This window comes from Numida meleagris, chromosome 2, assembly GCF_002078875.1.
Source record: "Numida meleagris isolate 19003 breed g44 Domestic line chromosome 2, NumMel1.0, whole genome shotgun sequence".
NCBI classification, from domain to species: domain Eukaryota; kingdom Metazoa; phylum Chordata; class Aves; order Galliformes; family Numididae; genus Numida; species Numida meleagris.
This window is the reverse complement of record NC_034410.1, coordinates 128,972,939-128,989,927: the sequence shown is the minus strand read 5'-3', so window position 1 is coordinate 128,989,927 and position 16,989 is coordinate 128,972,939. Positions and strand designations below refer to the sequence as shown.

At 37.3% G+C, this 16,989-nt stretch overlaps 1 protein-coding gene across 1 annotated transcript in view; it reads right to left on the bottom strand.

Annotated features, from left to right (window-relative positions):
* ZFPM2 (zinc finger protein, FOG family member 2) overlaps positions 1-16,989 on the bottom strand; it is a 309,416-nt gene that overhangs the window by 246,642 nt on the left and 45,785 nt on the right. The window contains exon 2 of the mRNA XM_021388157.1: positions 889-1,047. Coding sequence (XP_021243832.1) covers positions 889-1,047 — 159 coding nt within the window. The remainder of the gene's footprint in view (positions 1-888; positions 1,048-16,989) is intronic.

The window sequence follows — 16,989 nt, the reverse complement described above, 5'->3', positions numbered from 1 at the left end:
AAAAGGGAAAAGGGAAAAGGGAAAAGGGAAAAGGGAAAAGGGAAAAGGGAAAAGGGAAAAGGGAAAAGGGAAAAGGGAAAAGGGAAAGAAAACAGGAGCAAATTAAGCTATCATGAGAAAATGTATGCCAATATCTGGGAAAGAATGGATACCAGCTGCCTGAGGGGACTGTGGACTAAGAAGAACATCACCACAACAATTCCAGCTATTTGATAGGCATCCTTACCTGCAGAAGATAGACAACAAAGCAATAAAGTGGAAATTTGGCAGGAAGAAGTTTGAATCAATGTTCTGTGTAACAGTACATGGCAGTGTGCTTTTCCTGTCAGTTGAGTTGGAAACAGCACAGCTTTGCAGACTGAACATTGGGCAGGAATAAGCTGGTGTGGCTTATGCTAAAATACATGTATCTTCAATAATTTGCAAGTAACTAATGCATCAAAAAGGCATCTGCAACTTTAAAAGTTATCCTTTCACAAATCACTACTTTTCTACCATGCATAATAAGTTCTATAATAAGCTCTATTTTAATCCTAGAATCTACAGGCACAATCTGTTTTTCTAGCAATGTTTCCTAGGCAAAGGAGCAATGAACAGACATGCTGCAATGCTAGCTTCATATCTGATAATAAGTGACTTCTGAGGCCTGTTCTCTACAGTTAAATACATAGAAAATAACATTCTTGGAGGAAAACATTAAAAGCGAGAAGATTCACCTCCTTGCAAAGTAAATCTTCCATCACATTTAAATATTTACCCCTTAGCAGACTAAACTCCACAAGTCACTACTTTCCTGTCTCTTTATACATTTTAAACCAAAAAATCTTTTTTGACCAATTGGACACAGTTCTGCCAGAATTCCCTCAAGAGGTGGGCTACAATGATTACCTTTATTACAAAAGTATTCCACTTCTTCACAGCTCAGATTTTCAGGCTCAAACTCTGCAGAAAAGCTTTCCTCCAATGGAAAGTCTTCTTTTGAGACAGTATCATTTTCCTCAGACAGGCACTCTTCTTCTTCATCCTCAATGGCATCCTCGAGGGGCCCTTTAAAAAGAATCAGGAACACTGTGGCAAAACCATCTAAAAGGACAACGTGAAATAAAACCTTAGAGAACTTATAACTGGCAGTCTTTATCTAGTTCTTCCTTCCACAGCAGCGTTCAGCAATTATGAGAATTGACCAAATAACAGTTAATGGGAATTGAAATTAAAAGTGACTGTTTTCCTAAGCGATGACTTCAAATCAGAATATGCAAAGTGTTATTAACAATATGTATTAATAATGCTCGCACATGTCTTTTTTCATTATTCATCAGGCTGCAGTATTAACAGCAGACAGTTTTAACAATGGAAATCAAAGCTGCATTTGTAAAGCCATGTAAGCAGTGAAGAGCCTCCTCTTGTTGTTTGTTAGTCATTGTTTTTTTGATGCTGAATTACAGTACTTAATAGGCTCCCTTCACAGGCTTCACTTCCAGAGTTAGCAGAACTGACGATAGCAAATTAATACAAAGGTATTGATAGTATCAACTTCAGCTTCGGCTGCTTTCAAGAAGCACCTGACGGAGTTTAAAAAGAGTTTCATGTTCCCTGTGAACATTCATTTGCTAGACTCTTTAACAGACTCCCAGTCACTGGGCAGGACTCAGACAAACATTTCATTTCATTCCACAGAAACAACCAGTGCGCTGCACTACACACCAAGGGCAATGGCGGCACACAGCAGTCCCAGGAGCACAGCGTGAGCCTGAATGTGACGCAGCAGCCCGAGGTCTCAGACACCACTAGTTACCGAGACATCCCATGCCTACAGAGCCTCCTAAATAGCCATGTCTGACAGGTCTGTAACACATAACGCCTTGGTTGCCAGCCAGAACGTATTCGAAAATTAAAATTTCTTCCTTCTTATAAGCCATTAACAGTTATTGGTTAATAGTGACTATTTCCTAAAGACATTTCATGTGCAGGTGTGGAATTTACCCACAGATTTAAGTAGAGATTTGAAATAATTGAACATATTTTAATTTAACTAAGATTTTATTGAATGTCAGTATGTTTCAAAATCCATCTTGAGACTGGATTTCAAAAGAGGGATTTCATTATACATGGTTGAGGCTAGAAAAAAAATTACTTATTTCCCTCTCCAATGAAAGCACAGCCTCATTTATAATTGACTGCGTATTTCTTCCTTGAAATGAAAGCTAGCTAGCTAATGAAAAAAAATGTAATTTGTATTTATATGATAGTTTTCCGGTATTAAATACACTATTCCTATATAATCTATCATGCTGAGATACAATACATAAATGATTCTGTTGCACTCGATGAAAAAGGAGGGATAAATTTTAAAAAGAAATCAAACACTGACTACGCTCTAATTTTATGTAATTTATTATGAACCATGGACTACCTACATTTATTAAAACAGCAAAATTCACTTTAGACTAGGTTGTGCAATTCTTGCTTCAGAGGAATATGATGGTTACCTTTTATTAAAATTGATTGAGATTCCCAGCTGGGATTCCATAAATTAATATGGCTTACTACCTTCCATGGAAATATGACTATTTATGCCAGCTGAAAATCTGACCAAATGAACCCACTTATGTGGACCCATACTCACCAATGCAAGCCATCATTCAACAATATATCTCCTAGAATAAGGGGCTATTATTATGGCTGAAGAAATAAAGATTCTCGCTGTCAAAGTATCCATTACTGTTAATTGCACTTTCTAGCCATGTTGGGAAAAAGTCTGGCACTTGAATATGCACACGGAATGAAGAGTGGCTATCACAGTGTACAGAACTGAGAACAAAGCAGGAGTACATGCTGGAAGAGCCACAAGCAAAGCACCACATCTAAATACGGGCAGTTTGGGCACATCACATGTCCAGTTCCATTTCAGAAATGAAAGCGTAAGGGCTTCTGAAAGAGCTATCACAAATGCCTCCTAGATCTAATGACTGCATTAATGTGTGACAATGTTGAACCATTTATGGGTGCATACTCCTGGTAGCATCTATATAAGTAAACTAGAAAGGAAAAATACAATTAAACAAACAAACCCTTTCAGGGAAATGGAAATTTCTGCCAGGTATAAAAGTGAATAAATGTCATGTTCTGCATCATCTCAAAAGCAGCCATATGCCTTTAAAATTTTTCCCCAGATTTAAAATACATGGAAAAGATATAAGTTTCATTTATGGGTTTATAAAGCATAACCTTCACATTTCAGTTAAAGCTGAGCTCCTCCTGAAAGACTGGTTCTTTGTCATTTGACTTTTTCAATTAGTGTCTTGTAAAAGTCAGAATAAGTATGCGTAAGCAATCCAGTCAGCATGTGCGTAAGGCATTCCAGCGTGTTCCCAGATGTTAAACCAGTTTGTTTGTCCAGGTCACTAGGACACAGTCAGCAAGTTAACAATCAAGATCTGCACACTGATCAAGAATATGACAGAAGTCCAGTGGGTATGCTTTCAATTGCATCAGTCGTGGAAACACGCATCTTAGAATTTCCACTGACACTGTTCCCAAGAAAGCAGAAGGGAAACAACATACAAACCAACTCAAAGCTTCAAAAACTTGTCCAGTTGCATTTTTTAAACAAATCTCAGACTAAAGAAATTCTTGGCAAATGATCTCGTAAACAAATCCTAGGGATGAATAGGTATGTAACGCTTCCTAATGTTAAACATTTTAGCGTTTGGAAGCACAAATATAAATTCTGTCACATCTCAGCAAGATCAGATGGATGCATCCACCTATACAAGGTTTTGCTGCGCACATGGCAGTCTATGCACAAAAACAGTGACGTCTACCCAGTCACGTATGGGTAGGGATCAGACCGAGCTTTCCATAACAGCAGCTCAGCAGCTGACATCAGATGCTGCATTATGAAAAATGGCAAGACTTGCTGCAGTAGAGGGATCAGCACAGAAATTTTTTTCTAGGTTTCATGCTGCTGCTGCTGCCTTGTTCAATTCACACACCTGCCACTTGACCCTCAGGACACACCCTGTCTTATTCCTGCCCAGCTGCCTTCTATTTCGTAAGCCTTCAAATTCACTCAGCTCATGCTCAGGCCTATAAACTGATGACTTCCATAGAACTAACTGAAGGAAAAGCCATTATTCTACATGAGTAAGACGAGTCCACAAGGATAATAGTAAAATTAAGTACTTCTTGGTTGTTAGTTTCCCGTAAACTGAAATATTTATGCCTGATTTCTGCAGTTATCATTAATTATTGCTCAAACACAAAAGTGGGTTAAAAAAAACAGTAAAATCAAAAGCCACCTACTAGTCAGTATAAACAGATTAAACATTCCATTCTTGACTACTCCAACTAATTATTTGCACAAAAATAGACACTAAATTTGAATAAAAATTAATAGTCAATTTCACAATAAAAATTTACTGGAACTACGTATTTCTGACTAATGCAAACACAAAGTTTGCATGCTTATGTCTACCTAATTTGGCCGTGTGTTTCAATCAGGATCTGCCTGCTATCAGTAAATCAAATCAGCCAAAGCATTAACTTCTTTTCTCTGGTTCAAAATTGTAAAAGTAAGTTTTCAAAGTTACTAACTCTTCTCTCTTAAGGACAATTTATGCAGTGCCCACTCAACTTCTTCACTGATATAAAATATTTTAAAATACAGAGTTACATAGGAAAATAAAAAAAAGCTTTTAAAAATACCAGCTTCTTTTTCAACTGTTTCCTCTGATACTGTTTTTGTCCAGTTGTTACTGTGTTGATGTATTACCTCCCAAATACAGCTTGATCAGTTACTTTAGTGCAGTACTTCACTTTCTGTATTTCTTTTAAATTGTTGATTTAATACGGTTATATCCATTACTTATACCGACCACGTTATTAAGCACCTGTGGCACATGTGTACTATATCTCCTTTAATTTAAATTGGAACATGTCCAAGCTATCATCCCTGTTCTGAAAAACGCTGAGTAAGTGTGACACTACAACAAAACAGTGTCGTGATGACAGAGTAATGCAATTCCAAATAATTCCTGCCACTGAAATACACCTGAGTGGCACAATGATCTGACAGTCTAAGATAAAACACTGCAATTTCAAACTGGGATAGTGTAAGAGTTTAGGGGAGCAGTTAATTCCAGAGAGATCATCAAAATGCTTTTCTTCAATTCTCATTGTGATGATTCTTTTCCTTCTAGCAGTTAGCGAAAAAATTTGATGCTATGTAAGGAGAGGTAGATCTGAAATGCTTCAGATTAGCTACATACATGATAAACAGTTAAGAATTTCCAAAGGCGCTACAAAAAAAGCTTTATTTCTAACCCTAGATGGGGCTTCTGAAGGCAAATGAAGTTTCCTCTACTTCATTCTGTATGTCTTACGAAATCCTGAGAAAACTATTCCTGTATGAAACAAGCAACTACGTGTATTGTACACAAGAGTGGAGATTCTGAGGGGTTTAGTAGTCCACTTCTTCCCCTGGTATTTACACTGTTTTATTAGTATTTACTTCTGTGGCAATAATTTTTTTTTTTTTCAAATAAAACTTGAACAAGAGATAGTAGAAAACTGTACAATTAATGGCAGCAACGTGGGAATGAATGCAGTAGAAATCTGTATGGCTTAGTGGGCACAGTAGTCTGCTTCTGGAAATCATCACATATAATTTGATACAAATAACAATATCTACTGCAGAGAGGCTGACGAGCAAACTGCATGTGCCTTCATGGAGAAAATTACTTCTGATTGAGGCCACTTGGCAGCGCAGTGTGGGGAAATCTGAATGGCAGCTCCCTAATTTGTAGCAGATTTGCAGATACTCAAGCACTTTTTTTTTTAGGACTATTAATGTATTAAAAACCTACAAACACCTATCTTAACTAATCATACCGATGTAAACATATATTTATGAATACAGAAAGATAGCTAGCTATGTGGCAATCTTTACACAACTGACAACAGATGCTACCTCAACACTTAAAAGGATGATCTGCATTTAGCAAAAACAAAACAACACAAGCATTTTAATAACAAGGAAAAATGTGAGAATGGAGCACCAAAAGAGTTTACATTCATCTAACAAAAGAAACTTTTCCTACAACAACAATTCCTACAAGGACAAATTTGAGCTTCAGACTGGCTGAGGATGTTAGTCCTCATCCAGCAGTGCAGAACTTCAGTTTTATGGAACTCTAATCCTAACAAAATAATTGAAATTCAATAGCACTAAACTAGGGAAGTTCTGTAATCATTTCTCATAGTTGAATTCATCAAAATTCTCCGTAAATGAAACCACTTAAACGCATGCTCAAATTAAGCACATGCTTTCCTATTCAGTGCTTTGTGCTCAAAATGCTTGTACCCTACTGTGGGAAAATTTCATTGGAGTAATTATCTCATGAAAATGTTAAGTGGTTAGCTTCCTTCCCACCTACTAGAATTCTCTTGTGTTCCCAGAGCAGCAACACAAATCAGTGCTCTTAACAAATTAAGAATGCTTCAGAAAGCCTACAATACTTGACAGTGAGTGGCTGGGGAGAGGTTAATGAGGGTAATTAGTAGTAGTAGCATTAAATAATAACAACTCTGATAAATCAGAGAGGCTTGAAATTCACTGGATCAACATCATGCATTTTGCATGTTCTGTACAATCCATCCAGTCTTTCCTTGGAAAACATCCTGCCACACACAGATTATTCTTGGCTTACTGTAACACCCAGGTATGCAGTGCTCTACGACTACAGAGGGCAAAGCTGCAGAAAAATCAATCCATGTGTTTCCTCTTTCTACAAGAACGTTTCCTTCTAAATACAAAAAGCGACATAAGAAAATGATAAAGGAAACACTTTATATTGATTCGTATGCTGAATACGCGGAGGGATCATTTAAAAATAATAATCAGGAACACTGATTAAACACAGAATAAATAAAGAGGGTTCCATTTATTCCATTTAAATATGGCTGCAACGGTGACATTTCATGGAATTGCACATTTCCATACAAGGCTTCTTAGCTTCATCCTCAGGCTTCAGTTAACTCAGCAGAGTTGTTTTCTACCACTGTACTTTTAGAACATCCTAGAGAAAGTTTAACAGCAACCTGAACAACCCCAATGGCAACAGAAACAATCTAAGTTCTTCTTTTGAGAAAGAAATTTTTACAAGCCACAACTCAAAATGTCCTCCATCCAAAAGCCCATCTCTGGGATGCTGCCTTTTCTCTTGCATTTGACAGAATTATTTTAGTGTACAGGCTCAAATATTTCAGACCCAGGGAGAAGACCTGGGCCAATAAAAGAAGGGAGAGGAATACATGGTGATGCAGTCAAAACACACTTTCAGTTTCTATCAAAGCAGCAGGACTGCCAAATACATTCAGTCACTGAGATTTTCAGAAGGAAAAACTCCAGTGGGAGGTACAGAGATGAATCATAGAAATGGATGCACACAATAATTCTCCAGATAACAAAACAAAAGACAATACAATCAAAATAGAAGTTTTCCTGCTAAACTAGTTGCCCCCTCCCTGCCTCACCTACATGACTCCATGACTGTCCACTCTTGGCTTTCAGTTGACAATTTTCATTGTAAAAATTACCGCCTCTCCCTTCCTCCCCGTGAGAACTGAAAATAATTTCCTTATGTAATTCCAGGAGAATTGAGAGAAAGGGCCAAGAGAGGTGTCTAAACACACTTCTGTTCAATGTTACATGGCAATACCTCATCTTGACAAACTGACTGCTGCAGGAATAGTTTAAAATACAAGCATGCCGTTGGCAGTAGGTGACTGAAGAACAAACTGGCAAATTGTACAGTTGTCTACTATCTCTTGTTCAAGTTTTATTTGAAAAAAAAAGTAAATATACTTCTTAAGAAAGCAAATACTTGTCAAACCACTCCCACTTTTACATAAATGCTTCTCTCTTTACTGAGTTCTCTATTTAACTTAAGTTATATTGGTAATTCATGTCACATTTTTACAGCCATCCTCAAGAGACACACCACTACCTGTGCACGTTGAACCTCTCCAGTCTGTTATGTAAATTGGCTGAACTTCAAAAGTTTTTTCCAGATTGGAAGATTGCACCAATTTGTGAGCTGTTCATTACATTTTAATTGTGGCATCCTAGCAGAATGAACCATTTCTCACCTTCAGACTGGTAGAAACTTTATGAGCATGATTTAACGATGGATTTAATAGAAAAAGGAATGGAAAAGAGCTGCTCTTCGGACAGTGTAAATCCACATCGACCTGATGTAATAGAGCTTAACAGCAAGAATAAAGTATATTTCTGTGGTCAAAAAAAAAAAAAAAAAAGAGTTTTTTTAAAAAATGCTCAAGTTCTTCCTGCAGCCACTAACTTTTAACATAAGTTGCATCAGGGGATCTGGTAAGAAGGAAACATTTTTATTAATTTTCCCCTTATCTATAAGAAGAATGCTGATTTTTTTTTTTTCATTTATGTTCCTTGCCTGCAGGTAGAAGACCAAGAAAATCATATAGTAGAAATTTTTCCTTTTGATTAATTTCTTTCCATGTGTTATGTTATTTCTTATATATAATTGATTTCAGGTTTTGCTCGTAGCTGTACATCTTTTTTATATCTGCACCTACTGCCTTCCTTCAATCAAGAAAGTTGAAGGAAATTACCTGAATTTTGTTAAGTTTATTAAAAAAAGAGCTCTGTGAATATTTAAATTGAGTTTTGAAATGCTAATACAAGAAAGATATTAGAGAATTTTAATAGTAGGTTCAATTTGACCCACAGACTATTGTAGAAAGGGTCAAATTTTATTCAAATTATTTCTTTACAGCAAAAAATATGAACCCTTTGATTTTATAAAAGTAGATTAATATTCTTCACTGCTCGGTCTTTTGGCACTTCAGTGCATGACAGCATTACCTGTGCTTGTGTATAAACTTTTCAAAGACCTTTAAATGTTCCAGTAATTTGGAACTTCACTTTCATTTATTCTCATCTTTTTTCCTCTTAGCATTATCCAAGAGGCCACAACAAAACTGACAAGTGCCTATAGTGAGCTTGCTCTTCAGAGCTATGCCAGAATATTTCCAATCAATAAAAGGGAAACACTTAAATAGTGACCTTACAAAACATGTTTACAGAGACATCATTTCAAAAAATAGTATGCATGTGCACTACAAATACCAAAGTTTCAATTGCATAGGAAAAAAACCACACATATTTGCATGGAAAATACACTGTAAGACTCTTGCAATTAAATGACAGACCTGAGTTTTCAAGCTTGGGCTCATGTTGAAACAAAGGGGCATTTACTGCCTAGGGTTGTTTTTTTTTCTGTTTAGGGATTTTTTTGCAAGCTTTGTTTGGCTCAAAGGAGCCAAGAAAGAGATACTCATCCTGGAGATGAACCCTGAAGGTTTATCAATTTACATCAAAATAGGCAGAGAGGGAATATGAAGAAACAGTAAGTGGTGCATAGTACTGTTGTTACACAAAATGTAATACTAGCAGAGGTAACTATATGATAATACTAATTTACCAAATGAAGAGTATCATGTTTTGCCAAAGAACTGAAATTGTTTTGCAATAGGAGTGTTATGAAAGACACTTATAGAACCTTCCCCTCTTCAAACCTTCCCACTTGAGGGCATCAAAGTGTTGCCTTACTAGAGAACAATCAAGGGAGGGATTTTTCCAGGTATGCCTCCAAATACGTTTTTCAAAATTAAATACAGACAGTGGCAGCATAGAAGACTTAATTGTTGCTGTTTAATTCTGGAACTTCTACTGCTAGGAATAACAGCCAGTGGAATTCGTAACAGCAGCTTCCTTGGGCAATGTGACCTCAAAGCAGGTAGCAGCAAAGAGTACTGACCCCATGCAACTATACTGAAAAAAAAACTGTAAAGTGTGTTTCAGTAAAGAACGAGATGGAAGGCTATCTGGACCTTCTAGAATTAGCAACAATGTTCTGTCTTCTGGAAAAAAAGAAAAAAGTGACAGTAGAAATTTCATCTTGGGAAGTTTGTTAGGTTTTTCTATTGTTTAGTTTTTAGTATTAATTATGTTACTTTTACAAATTATGTGAATACATAAGTAATATAATTGGTTTTGCTCTCAGAACTCAGTAACTGAAATATCGAGAAGCAGAGAAGGGGAACAGGCTTTTGCATCATTAAGTACCCTTTGCACAGTCATTCTGGCTCAGCCACTATTTTCCTTTCTGAATATACAAATAAAATAACCAATTAGGTCCAAAACTGTATACGTTTCATAGTACCTAGATATGCAGGTTTTGCATCTCTCAGCAAGCCGTGGGCCTCCATCTCACACATTTTTGACAAGCTTTGTGAAGGTTTCCCTGCAGACTTTTTACACCCTTGGGAAGCCAGATCTTTGCTTCCAGCGATCCCTCACCTAAGGCAGATCCACAGCCCACCTCAGTCCTTTCATGAATTCCATGAGATACTCTTGGTAGATCTAACAGAAAACCATGAGAGAACAGGAAATAAACACCTTGTTACAATTAAATGTGCACTTAAATAAATTTTCTGTGTCTACTTTTGTTTAATCCATGCAGTGTAAATAAGATGAATCGGCATGGCCTGTCTAAATATCTAAAAAACTGATGCTTTTCACCATATACTGCTAATGCACCTAGCCTTGGATTGTGAGTGGAGTGAGGGCAAGGTGTCAGAGAACCAAATTCAGCGAAGTCAATCCTTGGCAAGAGTTTAGCTCACAGTGAAACTGAAGTGACTTTTCTCTACCATGTTTTCACATGGGTGGCTCAGGTAAGCAAACTTCCCAATTTGGAACACTTCAGCACAGTCAAGGCCTCAACATTCAGTGGTGAGCAGTAAAGTGAATATCAAAGAGCACACATGCTTGGTGACTATGAACACAGTGAGCTGTGTAAGCTGTTTATTACATACTTCTTTCCACCTGTCTGGACTATTTACTATGGCTTTTTCATTTTTATTTTTTAATAAACATTATACTACAGTTAGCAAGAAAACAAATATTCTCTAAAAACTGGAAACAGTCATTGCAAAATTTTTCCAGTGGGAAAGAAGTTGAAGAGGTTGATTCAAACCAGATTTTGGAAACTATTAGCAGGTCCTAACAATTACAAAACAGTTACACTCACCACACTTTTCATGAAGTACACCCACAAATTGTTGGAGGCCTGTTCCTCCTCCTACTGCCCCATTTTGATCACTCATTTACTAACTAAATCAGCAGGACTTACTACCTCCAAGATTGACACTGGACTCTTCACTGTAAGTGCTCATTATTACAAGCTGGCTTCTTGGCCAGACATGATTTTGTCTCCATGTATGCCACAGACCACAGCAAAAGAAATCAGGAGGATCCTGTTTTTAGAGAGATCTTGTCCCACACAAAGATCAGAAGAGAGAAGAGGACTTGCATTTTGTCTTAGCTGTCTTAATTCTACCTGCAGTCATAACAGCATCAAAGTGGAGGCTCCACAAGAGACGCTGTTCTGTGCATTTCTGGTTGTGTGAGAGGAGGAAGAGAACAAGAGAAGCGGCAGGATGAGTATCCTGACTCAAGACCCTGCTAAAATCTCAGCAACAACGCAGAAGCAGCACAAAATCACAGTGCATCATTTTCCTGAACAGAACTCTAGACTAAACCCTGCAAATCAAACAGGAGGCTGGGCACAAGGTTCTCAGAGTTGTATCTGTGATGGCTGTAGATAGCCTGGTACATTAGGAGTAATTTTGCAGTGGTAGCTTATCAGTAGTTTTCTTAAATATAACAGAGTGAACAAGGAATTATTCCATTTGCTTACACAGAAATATTCTCCCTGAAGCATTTTTCCCTGGATTATGGTATATTTTATTGTTTTTAAACCCATTATTTATTTCTGTATGATTTGTATCTGCTAACTTTTCAAAACAATTCTTGAAACTACTGGCAACCTACTCTGAAATACTGAAAATGTAATTTGCTCAGCGATATGTGGCTAACATTAATGCAAATATTGTCCAACTCAAGCCAACTGCTACCGTTAAATAAATATGTATGAAAATAACGTTTAAATTTCCTGTCTTTAAAAAAAAGAAAGACCATGAGGAGAAACATTTTACGTAAGAAGATGGCTTCTTAATTATTTCACTAGAATTATGTTTATCTACATTATAAAAATTCAAAAATTTGATAATTTATCTGTGATTAAAACAGTGAACTGTAATATTAGTAAAGCAACAGAATCTTCTTTGTGTGTCTACTTTGACCATCAGGATCTCGAGTGTGTGACACACTGCCTGTCACTGAGAAAGCCTTCCTTCCTCTATAGCCTACAAGTCTATGGCAAAGCACCATACCCTGAATAGGGCCAGTTTTACCTTACACATGCCTGAGCCATACTTAGAGCACAAAGCTTTGCAGATCAATGACGGATGCAGAAGTTCACTCTGTGCCTCCAACTGCAAGGGAGTCAGGGCCCTCATTCCCCGCAATACTTCTCCAGCCTTCTCCTGAGGAGTGAGTGACATGTACTGATATTTGCTAATCACTGTCCTCACTCACCTGCTAGAAGGAAAAATGTGATGCAAGTAGGAGCACTTTGAAGCCACTAATGATGCTTCTGCAGTGTATTTAATGGCCAGCATGTTCGCTACGATGAAAGAGGAACCTCACATCAAGTACATTAAGGGATCAGAGGAATACATTCTCATTACTCACTGCAATTTTACATCCCCAATTTTAAGACAAAATACTCACATTTCTCCCATACAGCATAGCCACCCTATACTGCTATGGAAAATTAAGGGTCTTTTTTCTTCTGTTTAGTATTTTCTATTTTTGTGCATAGCCAAAGATTATTCCATGTTTGTCTTTTGTTTATAGCTTTGTTCCCTAGGATGGAAACCTGTCTCTCATCATTTGTATGTCATCATGCAATTAAACAAACAAACAAAAAAAAGAATAAATGGTCCAGAAATCAGCAAGCCCCAGAAATCAGCAGTAAAGTCATGACTTCCCTCACAGGTTGCCATTTCTCTTCAAATTATTGCTTTTTTCCCCTGCCTTTTTCACTAAAAGCAAAATAGAGAATACTGCAGAAGGAGCCCCTGAAAGCCCAAATTCAATCTCTGATAAAGCTAAAGATCTTGAATGTAGAATTCACCGCCAAATTAGGTTAGATCTCAGTAAAAAAAAGTAAGCATACTTAAAACGATCCATAACTCAATGATATAGCTAAAGAAAAAACTTAAAAACACAACAGGTGATATATAACAAACACTCAGGAAAAAAATGCTTAAAGTAACCACTAGTTCTGAAGTAACACCAAAGGAAAGATCATATGTTGCCAATAAGCTACATCAAATTTGATTTTCTTTGTCTGCATATAAGGATCTCTTTATTTGAGAAATATAACAAAAGTACTTAATAGTATGTAAGAGATACAGAATTATGTAATTAGTTACTTGTGTTATTAGAACTTTGAATTTGAAATAACTACAGGAGATTTATTCAGTAATTTTAATCCCATAATGGAGTTTATCAATATGCAGAACAAAACTGAAGGACTGCAAATTAGAACAAAATATTGTGATCAGATTATAACAGAAATGAATTGTGAGAGTGGAGGCTGGTCACAAGCAGTGTCCCTCAAGGATCAGTCTTGGGACCAATGCTCTTCAACATCTTCAGTGACAGAGACGATGGCTTTAAGTGCACCCTCAGCAAGTTTGCAGAAGACACCAAGCTGAACGGTGCAGTCAATATAGCAGGAAGAAGGGAAGCCATCCAGAGGGACCTGGACAGGCTGGAGAAGTGGGCCCATGAGAACCTAATGAGGTTCAACAAGGCCAAATGCAGAGTGCTGCACTTGCGCCAGGGAAATCCCAGGTATTTATATAACCTGGGGGAAGAACTCCTTGAGAGCAGCCCTGTGGAGAAGGACGTGGGGGTCCTGGTGGACGAAAAGCTGGACATGAGCCAGCAGTGTGCACTGGCAGCCCAGAAGGCCAACTGTGTTCTGGGCTGCATTAAAAGAGAAGTGGCCAGCAGGGAGAGGGAGGCGATTGTCCCCCTCTACTTGGCTCTTGTGAGACCCCATCTGAAGTACTGCATCCAGGCCTGGGGCCCCCAGCACAAGAAAGATGTAGGAGCTCTTGGAGCAGGTCCAGAGGAGGGCCACCAAGATGATCAGAGGGCTGGAGCACCTCTCCTATGAAGAAAGGTTGAGGGAAATGGGTTGGCTTAGCTTGGCAAAGAGAAGTCTCCAAGGAGACCTCATTGTGGCCTTCCAATACTTGAAGGGAGCATACAGACAGGCAGGGAACAGTTTACATGGATGGACAGTGATAGGACAAGGGGGAATGGTTTTAAATTAAGACGAGAGGTTTAGGTTAGATATTAGGAGGAAGTTTTTCCACACAGAGGGTGGTAACGCACTGGAACAGGTTGCCCAAGGAGGTTGTGGATGCCCTATCCCTGGAGGCATTCAAGACCAGGCTGGATATAGCTCTGAGCAGCCTGGTCTGGTGGCTGGCAACCCTGCATGCAATAGGGGTTGAAAATAGATGATCATTAGGGTCCTTTTCAACCCAGGCCATTCTTCATTTTTTAACAGAAACCAAATAATCTGAGGAAAGTCAGGTGGAATAAAATGCAGAACTTAACCATGAGCCACAAAACAGATGTAAGCAGTGTCCCTCCAGGATAAAGCAACCCCAGCCAGAAAGTCCACAGCCCAACAGTCAAGGAATATTAGCGGTTTATTTTTGGGAATACTCAGATCTCATTTTGCTGACTAGATAGTCAGTTATGATTACTTACAGTAATTATAGTTGCTGTAGTTTACAGTGATGCACCTTAAGGATGAAATGTGGTTTCCCTGTTTATTTTTTTTTTTTCCTGAGAAAACAGTATTAGAGCATCTACAGCATCCATTGAAAATATAATGGGCTAACCATCATCAGTACTGATACCTTACAACCACCACAAAAAAATGCGACTTTCTTCATAATTTCTAAGGAAAATAATACAAGTATATCATAATCCAGATCTTACACACAACAGGATTTACTGAAAAATGATGTTATGTCATATCTTTATACATACAGGTACATAAACCCCAAAAATTAAAAATAAAAACAAACTACATCTCTTAAAATAAACTGAAAGTGCATGTGACAACATATTTGAATTCTTTAATATCCTAAATCTGTTTTTTTATTTTACTGCTTTGATTCCTTACTAGTAGGAATCACAAGGTTGAACAAAGTACATTGCATTTCCCCTAGAGTTGGCATAACCTGCTGGTTTTCTGAGTTAATCACTAATAAATAATTTGAAAACACAAAGTCATTATGTCATTTCCAGACAATGAGCTTTTAAATGGTGCATGTTATGTCCTAGTCCTTTCAGTAAGGAAAAAAAAAGTTGTGTTCTTTTTTTCCCTCCAGAAACCAGATGGCTGGTAAGAGTTATTACGAGGATATGTAAATCTCAAAGCAGTGAGCATCAAATCAAAACAAGAATTCATTCATATCGTCTCTTATTATGATTGTTGTTTTGCTGAACTAACTTGTGGAACAATACAACTCCATCAAATTAGGCCACTGGATGCCTCAATGATGATGATGACTCAACAATCCAATCTCCACTTCGTTTTTAATAGCAAATAGGAAGACTGAAAATATTTTTCACCTATACTTTCAACCTTCCAAAGATTTTGCTCTGCATGCCTAACTTAAATAAGGCAATGTTTTTCTGTTCAGCCATCTTTGTACCCTTACTTGAAAAGTGTACTAGCTCCATTACTGTTAGATTTTTTGCCAAGAAATTTCCAGTAAATAACTGCCTTTATTAAAGACCCCTACCTTATCTATTTAGGTATCTCTCTGGTCCCAAATGACCCTACATGAGCATGGGGGCTAGACAAGATGACCTCCAGTGGCCCTTTCCAAACTCAACCATTCTGAAGTTCTGTAGTCATATCAGGAAATTTCTTAAGTTTTCTTGTACTATCAAGAGCCAAATATAACAGACTACTCTGCAGTATTCTAGCACATTCAGCATTGGCATCAACTGGAGTTAAAGGTGAAAAAACAAGCAGAATATTTTTCAATTCCTCCAGAACTACCAAATCAAGAAAGAATGTTCTGTTGTGACTTTAATTACATGCAAGTCATTAGTAGCTTTGAGTCAATGTTCCAACAGATCTACAGATGTAATCAACATTGACTGTGGTTGAGCCATGGAAGGTTTGACTGCACATTAGACAAGCTTCTTACTCCATCTTTCCTTAAGTTTTATACCATAAGAACATTTATTCTGTCTGCTGGGGATCTGCTTTAAGCATGTGAAAATTTCATTGACACTCTTCACCTGTTCTTTATACATACACAAGCACATTTCTAGAAATACAAAGCTCAATTTACAAACATGTTCCAACTTTAATTATGAATTAAGGTACTCATAATCTTTGCTCCTGCACACTGTATGACTGCTGAAATGCAAGGTTGAACTACTTTTCTAACAACTTAAGTCAATATTCTTACAATACAAAATATAAAACACACTCAACTTTTAGATTTCAGCACAAGATTTAGAGGTTCAATATGTTTAGTTCACTAAAATACAATGCGGGATTTTGTTTAACATCACACAGTGTATTCATAAAAGAAGAATGCTCAAGTTAACTGAATTTGGTATCCCTGAATTCAGTCCGTAGGAAGCCAGTTGTACCATGCTAGTGATGAACAGAAACATAGAACTGATCCCCTGATATTATCTGTTATTCTGTCATACTTTGACCATCTCAGTTGTGAAGATCAAGACACTGCTTCCACACAATTTCCTTAAAAAATCGTTGCTTAATGTAAAAGAAGCGATTTTAACATTCAATAAAGTTTTCCTTTTCAGTTTCAATCCACTCCTCTTCTTTGAAACTCCTCAAAAAATACTTTTAAGATATTAATACATTTTTAAGATGTTTATGCCTTCAAATACTAAGAGCT